The 22060-nt window shown below is 42.2% G+C and overlaps 1 protein-coding gene across 4 annotated transcripts in view; it reads left to right on the top strand.

The window, feature by feature from the left end:
* Window positions 1-22060, top strand: part of MAP7 (microtubule associated protein 7) — a 102400-nt gene that overhangs the window by 13616 nt on the left and 66724 nt on the right. Inside the window, exon 1 of one of the 4 annotated variants that reach the window (XM_080999628.1) lies at window positions 4851-5584. The exons of 2 other annotated variants lie outside the window; for them this stretch is intronic. In XM_080999628.1, coding sequence (XP_080855754.1) covers window positions 5452-5584 — 133 coding nt within the window. In that variant the 5' untranslated portion in view covers window positions 4851-5451. Of the gene's footprint in view, window positions 1-4850; window positions 5585-22060 lie in introns of those variants that run through there. One more of the 4 variants, XM_080999629.1, reaches the window with a different exon arrangement.

The raw sequence follows: 22060 nt of genomic DNA, 5'->3' as shown, positions 1-22060 counted from the left end.
CAACATACCCACAACACACTTTTGATTCAAAGTATGTTTCCATGCTAAATGGCCCCTTGGAAAGCATTAAATAAAAACATCTCTGGAATGGGCTCTGAAGTATTTTGAAACTCAGATCTTCATATTATTATTATTTAAATCAAAATAAAGCCAGCTGGCATGAACTGTTAGATGTGAATTGTACACATTCTAAATTATTGTTCTCTGAGGGGGAGAGGAGCTTATTTAAGACATGACTGTGCTGCTTACAATAACCAAAAATATCTGGCTCATTCTTTTAATCAAGAATGTCTGTGTACATGTAGTTTTTAAAGTATGGTATGTGCGCATTTTTGTGGATAAAGTTTGAGAAATGAAGTTTCTAGTTCATCTTTAGATTAGCAGATGGGCTGAAAAATGCTGGGAGGCAAACTAATGAAGGATGAGCAACTTGGGCCATGCAGGGATTTACTCAGTTTACATATGGCTCACACTCTTTTCTTAAAATTTTCTGCCTCATTATACACCTTGTGTCACACGTGAGAGCTGGAATCCTGCCAAGAAGGAAGGAGCTTAAACAAAACTGGAAACACAGTGAGGCAAAACTAGCTCAGTAGTTTGTGCCATTGTTTACATGTGGATTCTATGAGTGTTTCTCTCTCTCTGCTCACAAAATCTTCAGAAGTCTCTCATCCCACCTATTATTGGCTGGTCAAATACTAGCAACTGAGCATGGGGGATGGAATGAGGGCTTGTATCTAGAATCGAGGGCAAAGTTTGGCTTTCCAAGTCTGGCCCAGATTGCCATGCATCTGTTTTGCTCTGAAGAACACAGAAAGGGAACCCAACCCATATATCTTTAGCCCAAGGTTATGTCCATCTACATAACCTTGCACTGGGTTTGTTTTCAGAGTTTTCGTAGAGAGTGACAAGGAGGCCAAACACAGAAAATGACAAATACATAGAAGGATGTGTGAAAAATGGACCTTTGACCTCAATTGAAAGGTGTATTAGAGAAACCATTTTGCATCATCTAGTAAATTCTCTCCAGCATTTGAACAAACTTAAGTGAGCAAGCGTCTCCCATAAAAGTGAGGGTTGTGACACCACCAGTGCTTTGAAGTACTATTCCTATTGAAATCAGACAAATGCCTACAATTTTGATATTTCATCTGCTGAAAACATTTTTGGTTTGCCAGTCATTTTCAGAGAAGTAATTTGATTCAGTGTTGACCATTTCATGATTTGGTAATGTTTTGATCGTTTTATTATACACTGCCATGATATTTTTATGAGCTGACTGTTCAGAATTATTAATTTCAAAATAGAAATGCACTTTTAACAATGTAGTCTAGAACTGCTTTTAAAAATGTATTCACACAACACATTCACACACCCCAGCCTTCAGCCTCCCTCTGAGTGCAGTGGCGGAGCTTCATGCAGGCTGGGCCGGGGCTGACGTGTGTCCCGGGGCGGGGCGCCATGCCCACAGGGGCATGGTGCACATCCTGGGGGAGGGGGGAGCAGCTGGGATGGCACCCTGGGGATCGCACTGCTGGGGGCGGTCCGCTCCCCCCACACTCCTCTTCCTTCGCCAGTGCCTGAGTGCTACAGTTTTGAAAATCCTCTAGGTACACTTTTCGAGATTTGCCTCATACAGTGGTGCCCCGCAAGACGAATGCCTTGCAAGACGGAAAACTCGCTAGACGAAAGGGTTTTCTGTTTTTCGATGCGCTTCGCAAGACGAATTTCCCTATGGGCTTGCTTAGCAAGACGAAAACGTCTTGCAAGTTTGTTTCCTTTTTCGTAAAACCGTTAATACCCAGGGTGCATTGCTGGAAGAGGTGCAGTTGTGACTTGACTTCGAGGAGCAACACATTGCACGCGGTGTGGTAGCCTTTTCTGAGGTTTTTGAGGACTTTGCTGATTTTTGAAGCTTTTCCAAAACTTCTTTTGCAGCTGTTTGGTAAGTTAAACTTTTAAAACTTTTTTTGGGGGTTTTGGATTTTGGGTTGGGGTGTTTGGAATTCAAGGACTTGGTGTTGGGGAGAGGTTTGCAAGAATCTGGGAGCTTGTGTGGTTTTTTTCTGCATTTTTATGATTTTTTGTGACCATTGGGGCACTCTGCTGGTTTTTTTTTTTTTAAATTCTGGGTTTGAATTTCTGTGTGGTGGGTGAAGGACCGTCTGACCCTGCTCTTCTGTGCCAATGCAAGCGGCAACCTGAAGATCAAGCCCCTGCTGGTGTACCACTCGGAGAACCCACGGGCCTTCAAGAAACACAAGGTCGACAAGGAGCAGCTGAGTGTCATGTGGCGATCCAACAGCAAAGCTTGGGTCACACGTGTGCTGTTTGTGGACTGGGTCAATCTTGCTTTTGGCCCTGCTGTCAAACAGTACCTGCTGGACAACGACCTGCCGCTGAAGGCTTTGCTTCTGATGGACAATGCTCCTGCTCATCCTAAAGGCCTTGAGGAGGACTTGTTGGAGGAGTTCAGCTTCATCAACATCATGTTCCTGCCGCCTAACACCACGCCACTGCTCCAGCCGATGGATCAGCAGGTCATCGCCAATTTCAAAAAACTCTACACCAAGGAGCTTTTCAGGCGATGCTTCGAGGTGACTGATTGCACCACCATCACCCTGCGGGAATTCTGGAAGGACCACTTCGACATCATCACCTGCTTGAAGATGATCACCATGGCCTGGAAAGGGATCAGCCAGAGAAATTTGAATTGCGCTTGGCGCAGCCTGTGGCCGGACTGTGTGGCACCAAGTGACTCTGATGCACCAGAGTCAACAGTGGTGCAGGACATTGTTGCCTTGGGGAGGACCATGGGCCTAGAGGTCACAGAGGAGGATGTCAGCGAGCTGGTGGAGGAGCACGACCATGAGCTGACCACCCAGGAGCTGGTCGAACTGCAGGCAGAGGCTGCGCAGGAGCAGGCCTCGCTGGAAGAGGAGGAAGCAACTGAGGAACGGCTGTCCTCCAAAGAACTGAGGGACATTTGCCTGAAGTGGAAGGATGTGCAGGCTTTTGCAGAGCGGAACCACCCTGACAAGCACGTGACACGTGACCTTGCGAACACTTTTGATACGAAGGTCATGTCGTCTTTCAGGGAGGTGCTGAAAAGGCGGATGAAGCAGCAGACCATAGACAGGTTCTTAAGCAAGAAGCAAAGAGTGGAAGAGGAACCTTCTTCGAGTGGTCCCCCAGAGTCTTAGAAAATGTAATGTACACTTTGTTGATTTTTAAATGTTTTTTCTGTCATGTTTATAAACTTAATTTATTGTTCCTTCAGTTTTTGAAATGCTCTTTACAGTATGTGTGACTTTAAAGAGCACTTAATAAACTCTTGTTGTACCAAATTTGGCTTTGTTTGGACTTTTTTTGACCATAGGAACGCATTAATTGGATTTCAATGCATTCCTATGGGATTTCGTGCTTCGCAAGACGAAAAATTCGCTAGACGAAAAAACTCGCGGAACGAATTAATTTCGTCTTGCGAGGCACCACTGTATAGCCTCTTCGGACTAGGTTGAGAAGAAGAAATGTTGCAGGATGTGCTGGCAAATAGAGGTTTGTTTCTTGTCTAGAACTAAAATTACTGCAAGTGCCTCAAGCACTGGATATTGAAATGAATGAGTTTTTTTGCCAAGCGGCCATTATGGCCGAGAGAAGTTCATGTACTATGCATACTTTAATTTCCTCACTCTGTTTGTTGTGGGAAATACTAGGGTTGCATTGCCAGGAACTTTGAGCCATTGAACCCTGGATGGCAGTTTCTCAGTGTAGTACCTCAGACTCTGGACTCTCGTTCTGTTCATCCAGACATGCCGCTGGATCCTCCTGGACAGGAAGAGTCCCCTATTTCCCTCACAGTTAAGTGGGGAATGTTAAGAGACCCCTATTCTCCTCACAGAGCTATAATTTCCAGAGTTTCCTGGGAAGAGAGATTGATTGTTAAACTACTCTGGGAACCGTAGCTGTGTGAGGATAATAACGCTTAACAACTCTCACTACCCTTAACAAACTACAGTTCCCAGGATTCTTTGGGCGAAGCCATGACAGTTTAAAGTGGTATGCTACTGCATTAAATATATAGCGCATATGGGACTATGTGCGGTTTTTCATGGAAATGTAAAGGATTTTCTGTTCAGTCAAGCATTTGGTTTGCTTTCTGTTTTTCTCCTTTTTTAATTTCCTTGCTGTGTTTGTTTGTTTGTTTGTGTATGTTTGTGTTTAAAAAAACTTGCTCTGTGCTGTTTCTTTTTTATGCATCGTTACAATTTTAGCGTATATTTTGTGATCTGTTTCTCTAAACATTTTAAGCTGCCTTTGAGCGGAAAGGCATAGTAAAAGGAAGTAAACCAACAAAGAAAGTTGTTCATGAAATGTAATGTACAGGCAGACTTATGTACTATAAACAGCAAAGAGCACTGTCATGTTACACTTTGACTGCCAGAAAACTTTGATAAATACTTTGTCCTATCCTCTTAAGTTGTTGTTACAAATAACCTTTGTGCTGCATCGAGTTAATGTTTGCCAAAGGGAACACCAGTTATTCATGCAAGGTGCATTGCCTCAGGTTTTTTTTAAAACCATCTTCTTATTTAATTGCACAAGAAAATACTTGTGTACCGCCTTGAGATTTTTGCCCTTTACGGAATATGCACCTACCTTCTTTGTAGAGCATGTTTTCCAATTGCAAGAACGGGAGCGTTGCTGGAGAATTCAAAAGAGAGAGCCTGCTTTGGTAAAACTTGCAGACTCTGAGCTAAGGGAGGAACTGGCAAAAAATACTACCTACCTGCCTGCAGGCTAGTCGGCCTCCCTTCCTCAGAACTTGCCTGCTTGTGCAAGCAGGAGCTCCATCCTTCCTCCACCCAGTCTCCGAGGGAAGAAGGAGCAGCCCAGCCTGCTAGGTGGTTTCGGCCTTTTGTGCGCTGGCTTCCTCTGCCTCAGCAGCAAGCAAGTGCACAGAGGGAACATTCCGGCAGGCTGCTTTTCTGCAGCTGAGGAGACGACATTCACGGACCTCCTTTTGATTAGGATATGTCACTGTTGTCAGGGCAACTGTTAACGGTGGCGTATCATATTTTCTCCTCTTGGGCTGCCTGCTGAATATTTCAGTGTGCAGTAGCTGGAAAGAAGAAGAAGATACAGGGAGGGGGGAAAGGTGCTGCATCAGGAAGGACAGAAGACATGGGATCTGACTGAACAGGTTTAAAGGCGTCAAGAGGAGGAGGAGGTTTCCAAACCGATGGGCCTTTAATTAAGGCCTTTTATTTCGTCAAGGTGGAGGAAACTGCAGGCCCTCGTCTGCCAAGTGGATGTTGGTGTTCGTCAGCTGTTTGTGCACTGCTTATACCCGTACGGGATCTGTTACAAATGAACGAGCTGCTTTGCAGCTAGCTAGCTGCTAAGTGGAGTCTGGGACTGATATATTGTAGTAAGGAAGAAGATAGCAACATGCCCGGTTCGGCAACCACTATCCGGCAAGAGAGGCTAAAGAAGGCAGGCGTGAGGCCAAATACACCTGTTCTGTTCACCATTAATGAGGAAGATGAGCAGCAAAAGAATGGCCATTCCAAGAGACTGAAAGGTATGCATTACTTAATACAGGGAGCGAGGGCTCTCTGCAGGATATTCAGCTCAGCAAATAGTATATTTTGCTAGCTGTGTTGCTTATTCTTCATAATGGGTAGGATTTGTCTGTTTTGTATCTCTGACTTTTTTGCATGCTGAACGTGTTTGTGTTTAGTGAAATATTATTGCTAGATTTCTGGATTTTAACTGTTCTGGGCTGTAAACCTGCCCCTTCTGCTTCTTGTTGTGATATGTTTATCACATAAAATAAAATGCTATATCTTTTTAGTCACACAGTCAGTTAACAGTGAAGCTCTGATAATGTAAAGAGGCATTTGTGTTTCTATTTAGGGAATAAGTGTTTGTTTTATTCCTTTGGCACGTTCTGATAAAACAAAGTCATTAAAATGGAGAAACCACCGAGGAAACCAGACGACTGAGGAAACTAACACAATATGAAATTTTCAGTTGGTGTTTGTGCAGATTGTGGTGCCGTTATAGATAGTTGGGTACAAATTTTTGCTCAAGTACAGTACTTAAAACATCTGACCCAAAACATCAATACTGTCCAGACATGCTTTGAAAGGAGGTTTTACAGAGAATTGCTTGGCAAAATCTCAACTAAACATCTGTAGTCATCATAATAGCTTCCCTTCCCCCAGGATTTTTGAGGTTCTGATTATCTGCCATTCAGTCTCAACCTTTGACCTGGGACTTGGGGTGACTGCATTTCTTACTGCTTTTTCACCTTTGCATTCTCAGCTGTGAGAATTGAAAACGTTACATTAGTATTCCTTCCTAACAGTACTGTGAAATCATGAAAAACAGCTGTCAGGTTTTTGGTAGTATTTATTAAGTAGGAGGACTTCACACAGTTCAGTTGTGTTGTTGACATAGTGATCATTTATTTTCCCTGTTCATTCAGCCAGATAACCCATGGGAGGGTTTGACAGGCTAATATTTACAGATTTAAACAGCATTCATGTTTACCTTGTGCTAGTTTGTTTGAAAATGACAGTTACATTCATGTGCTCAGCTGAATAGTTAACTCCCAGGAGGCTGGGTACTTCAAAATATGCACTTCAAAGTTTTTAAATGCTTGTTTGGAAATGGAGGAAAATTATTCAACAGTGAGCTATTGAATATTCGCTGTTCTACTTAATCCCCACTCCAAGTCCCAAACTACTTATGTTGGGAAAGCCACAGTTACTTTAGCTTCTTGTTTATCTATTTTAATGTACGTATGTCATAATCCCAGTAGAAATTATATTCTATGCAATTACTGGAGGAAATTAACTTGGAGCAAATGGGCTTGTTAGAAACCGAGCCCTTCCAAACTTGTTTACCTTAGCACTTCAGTTTCCAGGACACGGATTCTTGTTTGGACATTTGCTTTCATGTTGAAGTGTCCATTCGGGTGCTCTCTTCAAAGTGAGTTTTGCATGATATTAAGGAGGGTTAACCTGGTGCCCCTACACCATGGGTAGGCAAACTGAGGCCTGGGGGCCGGATCTGGCCCAATCACCTTCTAAATCCAGCCAGGAATCAGTGTGTTTTTACATGAGTAGAATGCGTCCTTTAATTTAAAATGCATCTCTGGGTTATTTGTGGGGCCTGCCTGGTGTTTTTACATAAGTACAATGTGTGCTTTTATTTAAAATGCATCTCTGGGTTATTTGTGGGGCATAGGAATCCCCCCCCCCCAAAAAAATATAGTCCGGCCCTCCACCAGGTCTGAGGGACAGTGGACTGGCCCCCTGCTGAAAAAGTTTGCTGACCCCCTGCCCTACACTGTTGCTGCTGCTTATGTGTGCCAACAGATGGGGGCAATAATGTTTAAAGCTTCAAAGTACCATTTCCCCCAGCTTGCTGGAGTGAAAATCTCACCTGACTGTCATTTTAAAGTACTTTGAAGACTCACTATAAGTGCACCATCAAGACTGAGATTCATAACATGTTTACTTGGGGAAATTTTCCGTTGATACAGGAGTACTGACGTCCATGTAAATTTTGTTAATATCTGGGGGTTTGGTTGCAATTCGTTTAGAAGAGATTTATAAATTTCAACCAGTTTTTCTGGGTGGTTTACATATGAAGGAAATAAGTATGTTTCTGTGTAAGACAAATACTGTACACATTGATACATTTCAGATTACAATAAGATCAGTAGGACTTATGAATTTGATTCAGTGAAATCCTTAACAATAGCATGTGATATTGCAGGAGAGAGTGACAGATCTGTTGGCCTTATATCAGCCTATATGAAAGTGGATTCATTATGTTGAAATCCTGATTTATTGGCCATTTATTGTATATTAAAGTTTGTATATGAATGTATTCTCCATATTCCAGTATTTGCAGTTAAGTCCACCTACCTATCCCCAAAACAATTTGCTATTTCTTCTAAATGAAAAAAGAAGAAGATGCTTGTTCAATTTCAGCTGGTGATGCTTGCAAGACCAGTGACACTTTATCCTGATCTTTCTGATATATCCTGTCAAAAACCCTGGAGAGCTGCTGTCAATACGTATAAGGCAACTTTCTAGGCTTCTTGCAAGCTGTTTAGTGTCTCTTCCTCTCCTTGTTCAGTAACTCTGTGCATTGAGCCTATGTTAATGGCTTTTCATTGTATGCTGTCCTTGTAAATCACTTCAGGACTCTAATCTTCTCTAGGTGCTCCAGGTCCTTTTGTTACTTGTATTTCTTCTAGCTGTGGTTGTCTAACTGTGATGGGCAAACGGAATTTTTGAATTGATAATGGCCACTATATACTTTCAGAGATGCACTTTGGACTCCCAGTGCACCAGAGGCCTGCCGTTTCTTTTGTACACAACTGCTGCTTCTTGGGTTCAGTGCACATTGATTCAGACAGAGTTGACAGAAGGAAAAGCAACCTGGTTTGGAAAAACAAAACAAAACACAAAACCCCAGTCATGCAAATCAGTCCTTGAATTTCTGGTGTCATTTCTTCCCCTCCTGTGCAAAGCTTCTTGAAGTAGTGCTAAAACAAATGGCCTTTAGCAGTTCAGTAGCACACATGTGGAGCATCTTGGGTAACAACTTAAGTAAGTTAATCATAAGCTTGTTTTAGCTGGGAGACTTCTAAGCGACGGAGTCAAATTCCTCATCTAGATGGATCTATCTCTTGATTTAGAAAAGTATGACTCAACAAAATGTAAGGAATAGCCATTATTTTAGATACCATTGTTTGTGGCTTATGGTTTATATTTTTGATCTGTCCATTGAACAGGGGAAAGTAGTTGCTTTTTTTTTTTTTACTTTAAAAGAGATGACTGTTGAGCTAAGTGACTTAGCCTACAGTACTAACCCCACTTGCCTGGGAGTAAGCCCTACTGACTTACTTCTGAGTAGATACAGTCAGGCTTGCACTGTTTCTTTGAAGCCTTTGAAGCAAAACGTTAACTACAGTATTTCTTTAAAGACAGACTCTTCTTTTCTGTATTGCTGCCTGTTCATCCAGATGCAATGTTAGTATTTGTTTAACATTAACCAGCCAGATATATCTATTGGAAAAGAATATTTCAATGCATTGAACATTTTGGTAAGCCATACGTATATTATATATAACAACAACTTATCCTATGTCTTAAAAGTGATTTCTCTATATTTAGTACTCATTTCAGGTACTGACTTTTGTGATAACAAGTTTGTGGTTGGCTTTTGTAATTAAGCATCTAAGTTTCTTGTAATTTTGATTTTTTTTTAGTAAACAAATAAATTGAAACCTAAATGTTTAAAGAGGAAATGAGGCAGAGAGAATCTTCAGTCAGCTGATAACAAGGGCAGTCAAATGTGTTCTGGGCCTGTGAACAATAATATCAATTCTCTCTCTCTGACACTTTGAAAACAAATGAAGAAAAGGCCCCTTTTTTCTTAACTTTGGTGCATGGCAGGGATGTCTGTGATGATCACAGAAGTTTAACATCTGATGCTTTCATGCTAATGATACTGTGTGACTGCGTTTCCAGCAGTGAGCTTTATTTTGTTCATCCAGAAAGATGAGAGAGATTTATTTTCATAGCAGCTGTGTATTTTGTAGTCTTCATTGTTCTGAAAGTGTGTTATGTGTGTATGTACGGGGCATGGGAAGTTGTATCTAATTTTGTGAAAGTAGGCAGTGGGCTGAGAAACCTGACTTTTTCAGTCGATAGGACTTACTCATGATCTTAATATTCATAAAAAGTGACATGTGGTAGTCAGGGGTGTACCTAGGGGTTGCCTAGGTTGGCCCCCACCAAGGGCCCAGGCCCAGGGGGGCACAAAAACCACACCCCTCCACTCTGGCTCAGAGTGATTTATAGCCTGCCCACCTACCTGCTCTCTGGGCTGCTCCTCCGCTGTTCTGGGTGGCTGGGTGAGGTGTGCAGGCTCCTCTGTGTGACTTGGTGGAGGAATCTGCTCGCTGGCATGGACCATTACAGCAACCCAAGGGGTCTCCTCCACAGTCAGCCAGTGCTGCTATAGAAGCCAGTGGGGCTTGGAGAGAAAAAATAGGAGGGAACAGGCAAGAGTTGCAGGAAGAGGAAAAAGGAAGGGAGGAAGGCAGGCAGGCAGGCAGGCAGGAAGATGGACTGATGGAGGAGGAGGTAGTGGAACAGAGTGGAGAAGACCTGACCCCAGTGGCTGTGGAGGAAGTCATTGATGGAGCATGAAAGGTGATGAAAAGCAAACTTTTGAGTTTCTGGTTCATTGTTACTCTCAGCTTCAGAGGCACCAATACAGTTCCTTTCCAAGGGAGCAAGGGGAGAGGGGTCTTGCCAAGGGTTAAAGGCAGCCTAGGTAGGCCTCTGGTGGTAGTTGTGGATATTGAAATCCAGAGAAGGTACACAGGGCAAAAAAACTGGAAATGCAAGCCTTTTCTTTCACAGCTGAGCCAGTGGTTGCCTGTCTGAAACTTGGCTCTTAAATCTGAAAAGACAGGCTGGTTCCCATGCTGGCTTATTCTTTTACATCTTCCCTAGTACTTACACCAGTTCAGTTATGGGATGTTTTACTTGCCATGATAGATGGCAGAAGCTGAAGCAATCTAGAACTTGGTGAAAACATCGAAGCTGTGCCCATCTATGCTGGCTTATCTTAACCTTTGAAGGAAACTAGATGCCTCACTCTTTACATAAACAATTCTTATTCCTGTCCCAACACACCCACATGAACTGCATTAGCTCACTTACTCATAAAGCTCTTATTGTACCTTTCTATTCTTCAAAAAAAGAAAAAAAAGCCACCCTCCCTTCACAGAATGGAAAAACCCGTCTTTCCAGTGCTGTATTAGTGAACTGAAAAAGCTGCTACCAAACCTTGCCTTACCAGGAACAGCAGGGCCGCTCCTAATAGCCATTTTATGACAGATGTCATTGATAGGCTATAGGAGGCTGTGGCCACAGCCCTAAATCAGATAATGAGCAGCATTTGGTCTCTGCACCTTTCTCTTGTATGTGTAGTAGTGTCTGTGAGGCTCTGCTTTTTGGATGCCTTGTCAAGGGTGTACTTTTTGTCTCTTCCTCATTACTGCTTGCACTGGTCTTGATTATCAGTGTACGACCTGTCTTTCCCTGAATTAGCCTGCAGTCATGCCTTATGGCTGCTGAAATCAAATGTGATTCTTGTATGTATTCCTTGCTCAGTAGCTTCATCTACTGACAGGAGGTGGGGAACTCGTGGTCCTCCATATATTGTTGGACTCCAGCTTCCATCAGCCCCAGACAGCATGGCCAATGGTCAGGAATTATGAAAGTTACGACGTAGCAACATCTGGATGGCCACAGGTTTCCCACTGTGGTATGCCTACCATACCCAGCAGAGGAGCAGTCAGGGGTCAGTTGCAATTGGTATTGCATCTTAAAACAAATTCACATTATAAAAGTATACATGCACAAAATATTTTTTATTAATTCTATTAAATGTGTATCCCACCCTTCAAAGAATCTCAGAATGGTAATAACCAATAATATTATAATAAATTTATTGATTCATAGATATAAAATAAACTTGGTTTTTGGGTGAAGAAGAAAAAACATTTTTAGAAGACTGGTGAAAGTGCATTCCTTGCTCGGTCAGCACCTTTTAATTTTTTTTTTCTAGTTCTGGACTGAGCTTTGAAAAAAAACCTGTTTGTATGGGATTTAGTTTGAACTAGGAAAAGCCTATTGGGTGGTGCCCGTAATATCACACCTTCAAAAACTCGTACACAAATGTCCTATTTTGCAACTGATTTTAATACATTTATAAATATGAAAATTTATATTCACTCATTTCAAAATGAGGAGATTGTCGCTGCTCAGTGGTTAGAGCAGGCTTCCTCAACCTCAGCCCTCCAGATGTTTTTGGCCTACAACTCCCATGATCTCTAGCTAGCAGGACCAGTGGTCAGGGATGATGGGAATTGTAGTCTCAAAACATCTGGAGGGCCGAGGTTGAGGAAGACTGGGTTAGAGCATCTGTTTTGCACACAGAAGGTCCCAGGTTCAATCCCCAGCATCTCCTGGTAGGGCTGGGAAAGTGTCCTTTCTGAAACCCTTCTGCTAGTCATTGTAGACAATACTGTACCTCGATGGATGAACTATCTGATTCCATATATAAGGAAGCTTCCTGCATTCATAAGTTGCCTAATGCACATACAGTGGTGCAAGATCAGGACTGATGTACATTCCTGACATGGGTAGTAACATGCTAATCTGACAAACAGTTCTAGGAAATTGAAGTCATATTCACTGTAAACCAGGCACTAGTAACCTGCATATAGCCAAAGTTTATTTATTGCAATGCAGTAGTTCTGCCTGTGGTGGATTACCAGATTGCTTTCAAGACTGGGTAATGCATTGAACAGAGCACAGAACTACCCGATAACCTTTGAGGTCCCTTGTAGTGTGTGCTGCTCATCTCCCTTGGTTTAGAAATTGAGCAAATAGATTATTCTATTCCTTTGACTTGGGTTCATATCCCATAGTACTTTCAGCATTATGAAAAGGTGACTGACTTCTGAGGCAAAATGCATATGCCATCATGCTGCAAATATATATTTGGATAAAAAAAAATACATTGTGTGTGCAATACAGACTAATTGCCTTTTATTTTTGAAAAAAAATGCTTGGGTGAGGGAGGCAGAAGGAGAATCCTCAATATTTAGATAAGCAGATGTACTCTATCATTGGATTATGTTAGAAGAGGCTACAAAGGGAGTGTAAAGCAAATTTGGATAATTGGGAAATAGGGATTCTACTTTATGTACAGATGGATACTGATAGACCATAAGGAAAACAATAAAGGCTGATTCAGCTGTTCAGTCCTTAATACAATACAATTTTGGGATATCCCACAAAAGGAATCAAACCTTTGAATCAGCCCTCCCACTTGCATTTACCTCCAACAAAATCTGTGGACTTCCCCCCCTCCCAATATTCCTTTTGTTTGCAGATTTAAAGGTTTACAAGAATGTGGAATATGCCAGCTCTCTCTGCCTAGGTGCAGGCATATGTGATAGGCAAGCACACAGACACACAAATACCAGATGGCAGGAGCCATCTGTAAATAAAATAGAGCAACAGTAGCCAGATGCAGAATGATGGTGTTTTGGCCAAGTTGATTGTGAGCCACACTCTACTTATTGTATAGCAGAAGCTTTTAAGGTTCTGTGTACTGGGAGCCATTAGCAGGACCTTGTACAGTGGTACCTCGGGTTACAGACGCTTCAGGTTACAGACTCCGCTAACCCAGAAATAGTACCTCGGGTTAAGAACTTTGCTTCAGGGTGAGAAATCACCTGGTGGCGGTGGCAGTGGCGGTGGTGGGAGGCCCCATTAGCTAAAGTGGTACCTCAGGTTAAGAACAGTTTCAGGTTAAGAACGGACCTCCAGAACGAATTAAGTTCTTAACCCGAGGTACCACTGTATTCCCACCCACTGCTTCTCTGGCCCCCGCTCCCCTACTTTCGTCTTAGAACAACATTGAAATGCATGTTGCTTTTTGTAGCTGGACGTCTTGTAGTTGAAACATAAAATGAAACTGAGCACTCCCAAGGAGACCAGGAGACCATTTTTATGAGACATGAGACAAACCCTAATACAGGGGTGTGGAGCCTGTGGCCTTTCAGATGTAGTTGGACCACAACTCCCCTTATCTCTGACCATTGCTTATGGTAAGGGTTGAAGTCCAAAAGCAACGTTTGAACAGTGGAATTTTCCTGGTGTTGCATCACACATGGCCCAGACACGAAGAATATCTATGCTTGGGACATGGGAGTGGACGTTTTGTTTCTGCAGCCCCTACCACCACCTATATTGCCTGTCAGAGGGGCAGGCACCTGTGTGCATCGGTCCCAGTAATGTTGCTGCTGACGTGTGTAGGCCCTGACACACATGACAGGTTATATGCATAGTAGAGGAAAGCGTAAAGGCCTCAGTTCACTTCTGTGCCTCACTACATGCATGTCCTTCACGTATCTAGGTGTGAATGCAATATAAGTCCTTTTAAAAATGCAAATATTGGCTGCAGGGGACCCAAGCACTAGCAAGATTGCCATGGTCCTGCTAAAGTCACATTGCTGAAGCTGCTATTTGCACAAGGAGGCAGTTTTCATTATGGCCACCACTGGGTGGAGGAAAGAGGGTTAAACACCCCCTCTCCAACCCCTGTGACCCTGCTGCTGCTCCATTCCTCCTGCAGCTGCTATTAGTGGGTTGTGGTTTTTAAAAAATATATAATTGCATCAAAGCCAAATCTAGGGGAGCGCGACCAGTGTGGTTGCACTGGGTGCAGAGCTTCTGGGGTGCTGCAGCAGGCACCACAACTACAACATCCAGTGGAAGGCAAGAGGTGTGGGGGCAGATTTTGGTGTACACAGGGCAGCACTGAAATTTGAGGTGCCAAGGTCTGCCACTGATTTCATTCACACAATGTGTCTAATTTGGCCCCTAAAAACTGTCCCTGAAACCTACTTCTGGCAGATACTTTCCCCTGATGCTTCAGTTTCCAAAGTGTCCTTGGGATGCTTGATTGTGCTCTGGTGTTTCTAGTTTCACTGGGCAGCAATGATCCTAGAGAGAATTTCCATCCATCCCATCCCCACACCCTTCTGGTTGGTTGCCTTGTGCTGCTCTTTTACTGACAGGAGGAAGTGGATGTGAAATCCTCATCATCCTCTATAACATGTGCATCTATTACTTCCATGAATAGATCCTGAGCTGGCCTTGCTAGAGGAGGGGTGGAATGTAGACATCTGATTTCATTACCTCTCTAATTGCCCATCACTGTTGTGTCACTGTTACAGTGCTGAATGAAGGCTTCTGATGGACCTTTAATTCAGCTTTTTGTTTCCAAACTCCTTTATGATTTAAGGCTACTCAAGGATGAGACAACTCCACTGACCTTGCAGTCCAATTCAAAGCTTTTATCACAATGATGATTCCAGTAACAAGACGGAAACTGACTAGGAACATTGTTCTATTAAGAAACTAATCTTAGGCTTGCCATTTGTCCAGAAAATTCCGGACATGCCAGGAAATTGGATGCCTATAATGGGAATTTTTGAATTTTAAGAGATGTCCAGAGTTTCCCGTATGTATGGCAACCTGGTTCTTTTTTCTTTTTTCTATTTTCTGTTTTTTTCTTCCCCAACTGAGCAGCGGAAAGAATGTCCCCCTCCCCTTACATGGGAGACCCAAAGCACATTTTATTTGAGCATATTGTTATACCAGAGTCATTAATGAAAACTCTCTTGTCCTTCATAAGAGGAAAAAAATAACCTGTAGCTCTAAGATATTGCTTGTCTGATATAATCAGTAACTTGGAGTGCACTTTATGTTATCTGCTTGATTTTTTTGCCCTAGTTAGTTTTGCAAGATGATTGCAGCTATTGACAAGAAACAAATCTAACTCTTTCATTCTTGGCAGATGTTCATATATGACCTAATATGGTATGTTGAGCCAGACAGATTCTTATTTATGATGCGAAATGGATTACTTTTTGTGAGATACGTTGCAAATGTTTGTAATGCTAACCTTTTTATATTTTTCTCATTAGAGTTGCAGGAAGCTAGTGCTGTAGGACTTGCTTGCTTAAAGATTAGTGTGATCTTTGACATGACTCATCTTATGTTATTTCCTGAGGCTTTCTGGCTGTTGAAGACTGCTTACCATGCCTTTTCTACTTAATAACTATTGCACTTCACTCTCATAGGAGGGTTGGGTTCACAAGGTTGGGTCACTTGGAACCTTCACTAGATAGTCAAACAAAATACTGCTTTTAAAAAATAATATACAAATGGTTATGGTTGGTTTGAACCAAATTTAACTGATTTTTGAGGCCTGTTCCTCTGAGTGTTAGCCAGGTGAAAAGGCAGTGGATTACCTCAACTGCAGTCAGCACCATGATGCAACCCTTGGCTCTCCATTGGTGTTGTAAGTTTATTTAAGATATGTAAGTTTGAACAGTGGTTTCCCCTTCTGACAGTAGTAGATGTGATTTGCAAAAACTGCACGCAGACATTGATTTGCACGCTGTTCCCTTTACGAGTATTCACCGAGTGGCAGACTGCATCTGAGGTGAAGCCTAAGGTTGTAATAAATGAATTATCTAAGGGTGCTTCCTTGGTGTCATGAAAGGGCAGTGATTAGTTAGTTAGTTAGTTGTTTCCCCATTACTATATATTTTACAGTTGGTGAGGGGGAAGAGGTGCTTGTGAAATCTTCTGCCTCAGTTGCCAAAATAGTTTAGCAGTATACTTGGATACTATATATTGTGACTTGGTTGGGAAGGGAGCACTGTTTGCTGCTAGAAACCACTTGCCTGATGGGGCAAAGCTACAGCAAAAGCCTCCCAGAACCATTGTCACCACTGTGTACTAGGATGGTGTCTGCTCATTCCCAGCTGCACCACTGCCTTTCCCTTCCACCTTACAGTAGGTGGCAGTGACACAGCTGCCAGGAGGCTATTGTTGCGGCTCTGCCCTGCTGAGCAAATGGCCTTTGTTTGCTCTGCTGCTCCTCCTCCTCCTCCTTAGGCATCAGAATGTCTTGGGCCAACCCTGCCAGGTGCATAACAAGCAATTACATTTACATGAGATCTCATTTTTTCTAACCAGTCATTTATCTGAGTTCTTAATTATGGCATGTTTGCGGTTATAGATAAAGTAATATGTAGTTTATGACACTCCTCAAATGGCAATGAATGCCTGGCATGATGTGGAATTATTCTTTTTGTTTAGCCCTGATAAGCACAAGTGCACACAAACATTAAAATGCTTAATACTATTGCTTGTGTCTCTTTGTGTGTCTCAGACATATTCAATCTCATTTCCCTTTAGGTAGGTAAGAGGCAAGTCACAGAGGGCTGCCAAGGACAATACGTTTTCACATTTTATATCCAACCTTCTTTTAGACATTTGATAGTGAGCAAATGTTTAGGTGTGTTGACTGTGGGGATAATATTCAAGTTATTTTAAAGCCACTCTTATTTCTCTAGTTTGTTCACTGAAAAATATGTACACACTAGAGCCATGCTTCTTAACCTTTTAACCTTTTAAAACTGCTTTAAGAATCTGCTGGAGCCTATGCACACACCCCTGCAGAAAAAGACACATAAACACGTACAAAATTTTACATACAATTTCTTTTACTGCATGGGGAAAAAATCATTTTTTGTTCACATATCCCCTGAAGTCTACCCATGGACCCCAGTTTAAGAACCCCTCCTGCACTAGGGCAAAAATATTCCACTAGCCTTTTTGTAAGCAAGGCAGACCATCATGATCCTTAGCAGAAATTGAAGCAGAGCATACAGAGGCCATGCACTTCAGGGGAAAGCATTGGGAACTGATTTCTCAATATTCCAATTTCAGAATTCTTCAGGAACCGGAATTTGTAGTATTGAAGCTAAAGCCATTACTTTCATTCTCTTTCAATCCATTTGTCCATACAGTGCTACCTCAGGTTAAGTATTTAATTCGTTCCAGAGATCTGTTCTTAACCTGAAACTGTTCTTAACCTGAAGACCACTTTAGCTAATGGGGCCTCCCGCTGCCGCTGCGCCGCCGGAGCACGATTTCTGTTCTCATCCTGAAGCAAAGTTCTTAACCCGAGGTACTACTTCTGGCTTAGCGGAGTCTGTAACCTGAAGCGTTTTTAACCTGAAGCATATGTAACCCAAGGTACCACTGTATTTCACACCAAGATCAGCTTGAGGTCTTTGTGGGGGCCCTCCTTCTTTGCAAGAGCACAGTGTTTGCTCAGGAAGTCAGTAAAAAGGGTAAGTTAAGAACCATGGAAGTGTTGGGAGAGCTGTGTGGAGGCTAAGTTAGGAAGAGTGAAATATGAACTCTCAGATTTGTAGGGGCTGCTGCTTGAACACAATGGAAGTTTGTCTTTATGCAGGAGGTCTTTTCTCCAGTAAGAGGATGGCCATGTGGCCTACTTCACAGAGCATAGTCCTCTATTTGAAGAGCCCTTGATCCAAGTCCCATTTAAAGATAAGGGGCCATAAAAAAGCATTAAGTTTATCACTGACGGTTAGCTCATTGAACAACAGACTGAGCAGGCAGTCTCCTAGTTTCAGTCTTCCCCCACTATGGTGTGATGTATTGCGTTTCTGTTTAAATTACAGTAATTATTTCCAAATTTGCATCTATATCTCTGTATTAGCATATTCAAATTTTGTGCACATCAGTTTCCACTTTTGTCCTTTTTCCTTGCAATGCTTTTGTTCTTTTTGTGATACATAAATAGGCACCTTCGAGAGAATGCTGCTTGCCAAATTTCCCTAGCCCATGATTCAACTTCCCTACAAGACTTCCTGATTACCAAGAAAACATGAGAGATGGCTGGTTTGGGGCTTAACTCTGTGGGTCCTTTAGACCTCTATGGGCTGCAGGCAGTTGCCTGGCAAGATACCCTGTGTGCTGGCATCAGTCACTCTTTGAAAAAAACTTCTACCGATGCTTTTGTCACTGCCAGAAAGAGCTACCACAGATAGAAGAGTTGGGTTAGAAGGAAGCTTAGCCATCCTTTCACAATTGGTATTATGTGTGATTACCAATTTCAGTAAGGAGAATCTGAAGAGGGGTGGGGACGGGGACTGATGTCTGTCCTTCCTGCTCCTGAATATAGGTGAGGGCAGCCCGACAATCCAGGTCAATCTTCTGTTAATCCAGGGAAATACTCCTTGCGTCAGCTAGTTGACCTGGACTGTGATCCCCAGACTGGGCCAGATTCCCACTGTTATTCCAGTAACAGACTGGAAGATCATATCCATGGTAATTAATCACCAGTAATGAAGTAGCGCTCTTGAAGTCTAGACTAGCTCAGTGGCTTTTCTTCAAAGGAGAACTGAGTGTGCCAAATGGAATCCTGTTCTGCTGTTTAGCAGCTGACAGGGGGCTGCTTTCACTGAATGAACTCAAGGTGTATATTCAACGATCCATTCTGTGCAGGCACTGACTTTAGCTGTGGCTGCATAATTTTGCATTATGAGAATCTTGTTTTTCATTTTTCCAATAAAGTTTTTTCCCAAGCAAGTTTTTAGTGCAAGAAACCGGTAAAGAACTACCAGTAGTTCTCCTTTAGTCTAGTTTAGTATAGGATTACAGTCTTATAGTTACAAATGTAAGGCTTAAAAGTACGTAGACAAGACTGCTGAATTTCAGAAAAGGTTACAGTAGGTGGTCTTCCTAAGGGGTTGGGCTTGATTGTTCTTTGTCCCTACCTGTTTCCAGCAGAGGCAGAATAGATTATGCAAATATAGGCAAATTTGCTTGATTCATACCAGAATTCTGATTTCATGCGTGCAGAATCTGTTAATTTGGAAGAGATTCTGCACAGCCCTGTAGCCACTAGGTGTGTGTGTTTGTGTGCACATATCATGCACACCCAGAATCATGTTTCAGTGTATACCTATGCATGGTATGGTACCTCCCAGCCAATGCTCCTCAGAGGCTGAAGGAGTCTCACCATTTCTTCCTCCCATCCAAACAGCTTCATTTCATCTAGATGTTAGTTGCACTGCATGTTGGGGTTTTTCAAATTCATCTATGCATGCATATGTTAATAGGGAGAGTAGGAAACCAGGTAGAGTTCTACTGACTCCAGAGAGAAAAAGAATTTGACAGTTACCTGAACCTTTTCTGACAGGGCTTCCAACTTCAGAAGCCCTTTGCTTCTTTATCTTCTCCGCTTGAGATACAGCTATGTAAGTAGATGGTATGGTCTGGAACCATTTGTGTGTGGATGTGAACTCCTTGGTATTATTCTGGACCCATCAAGGGGCAGGTTCCTGTTCACATCCTTCCCCTCGCATTAAAAAAAGTTCAGCACCCCTTTCCCTGTTGTTGTTTAGTCGTTTAGTCATGTCCGACTCTTCGTGACCCCATGGACCAGAGCACACCAGGCACTCCTGTCTTCGACTGCCTCCTGCAGTTTGGTCAAACTCACGTTAGTAGCTTCAAGAACACTGCCAAACCATCTCGTCCTCTGTCGTCCCCTTCTCCTTATGCCCTCAATCTTTCCCAACATCAGGGTATATAATTCTTTATGTTTTTGAATCACAACGTTCTATGTATCTTCACCAAAAAAAACAACAACAACACACACACACACACACACACACACAAAAGCCGATTAGGACATTGTTGGCAAACTCAGTAGATGTTTCACAAAAAACAACAGCTTATCACCCTGTGGTGCCTAAAACAACACGGTTCTTTAAAAAGCTGCAATTCTTGCCCATAACCAAGGCAAACCCTGTTTAGCTCCCAGGGCTGCACGTGGCAGTGCCCTACATCTTTCTGTTCTAGGACAACCTGCAGCTACTCTTGCATGCTGATCAGCTATTCTTGGCCACATATCTTCTGCCTTGTGGCACTGGATCAGTAGGAGACTTAGGTAAACTCCGTATAGAGAATGCTCTGTGTTTGCTTCACATTTGTGACTTATTTGGAAATTATTTGTAAAAAACTATGCACCCATTCAAACCACATTTATTTTTTTCTTAAAAAATAAAATAAAAACAAGGCTGGCCTTAAATCTTGTCAGTTTTGTGGAGGGGAGGTGGTCTGTGGCAGCAGCTGCAGTACCAGATTTAGTTTCATTGTGGTGCCTGAGTATTGTAGCTTGGGCTTCTTAAAAATTACATTCTGCGGTATTAAATAATAAATGGAGGTTCACCTGGTGCCTTCTTTATACACCTTTAACCAGGCCCTTTGGTTGATCTGATTGTCATTCTATGCCCTTTTAAAATGTGTTGGGGGGTTGTTGTTGTTGGTTTTATTTTTATTATGTACTTTGTGGTTTATATTCTGATTTTATCCTGTGAACCGCCCTGCCTCTTGGGCTTGCTGTTCGGAAGGTTGGAAGTTTGAATCCGTGCAATGGAGTGTCCCAGCTTCTGCCAACCTAGCAGTTCAAAAGCACGGCAGTGCAAGTAGATAAATAGGTACTACTGTGGTGGGAAGGTAAATGGCATTTCCATGCACTCTGGTTTTGTCACGGTGTTCCGTTGTGCCAGAAGAGGTTTAGTCCTGCTGGCCACATGACCCAGAAAGCTGTCTGTGGACAAATGCCAACCCCCTCGGCCTGAAGTGAGATGAGCGCTGCACCCCATAGTCGCCTTTGACTGGACTTAACCGTCCAGGGGTCCTTTACATTTACTTTACCTTATAGGGCAATATATAAATTCAAATAATAAAAATAATAATAATATACAGTGTAACTTCTTTGTTTCTGCTCAGGAGCCTATTAGCATTACAACCCTTTTCTGATAAGTTAACAGTAATGCTGTTTCAAATTATATCTCAGATAGAATTGTTAAATTCACCGACACCTTTAACCATACTGAGCTTGTAAAACACTATTAATCGGATGACAGGGTCAGATGGATCTCAATTAAGGCTGCATTCCTATACACATTTACCTCTGAGTAAGTCCAATTGAACTTAATAGGACTTAACTTCTGAGGGTTGCTGCATAGGATTGTAGTGCAAGTTACACTTTAAAAAGAATGAGGTTTTTTTCTTTTTGCAATTATTCCAATTTAATGTAAGAATTAAATTATCTAGAACAGATTACAGTGCTGCAACTGAACGGAAATGGTACTGTGACCTGTAATGTTATTAATTTCTAAGATGTTGGCAAAACTCTAATATATAATTCTGAAAGAAAATCCTTCTGGGTAGAGAAGAAACCACATGCAGCGTCCATATAAAGTTCCTGTTTGTGGTGAAAAAAGAAAATTTTCATTATGTCTATGTCACTTTAGACCCAGACTTTACTCATGCTCTTAACATATCATGTTAATTTTTCCTTCATTCTTTTTAATTGGCTTCTAACTGACCCTAATGCCCGTTTGTACTTGACCCTGGTACAGTTGTGGTAGGGACTAGAACACAAAAGAACATTTGTCTTATTTATTACAGATTACATGAATTATTATGTGATTGTGGTTAGAGGGAAAGGTTTGCATATATTGATGGGCAGTTGTAACCCAAAA

The sequence above is a fragment of the Podarcis pityusensis genome (assembly GCF_964106645.2).
Source record: "Podarcis pityusensis genome assembly, chromosome: 3".
Lineage (NCBI taxonomy): Eukaryota > Metazoa > Chordata > Lepidosauria > Squamata > Lacertidae > Podarcis > Podarcis pityusensis.
The sequence above is the reverse complement of the archived record's forward strand: the minus strand, read 5'-3'. Positions and strand labels throughout refer to the sequence as shown.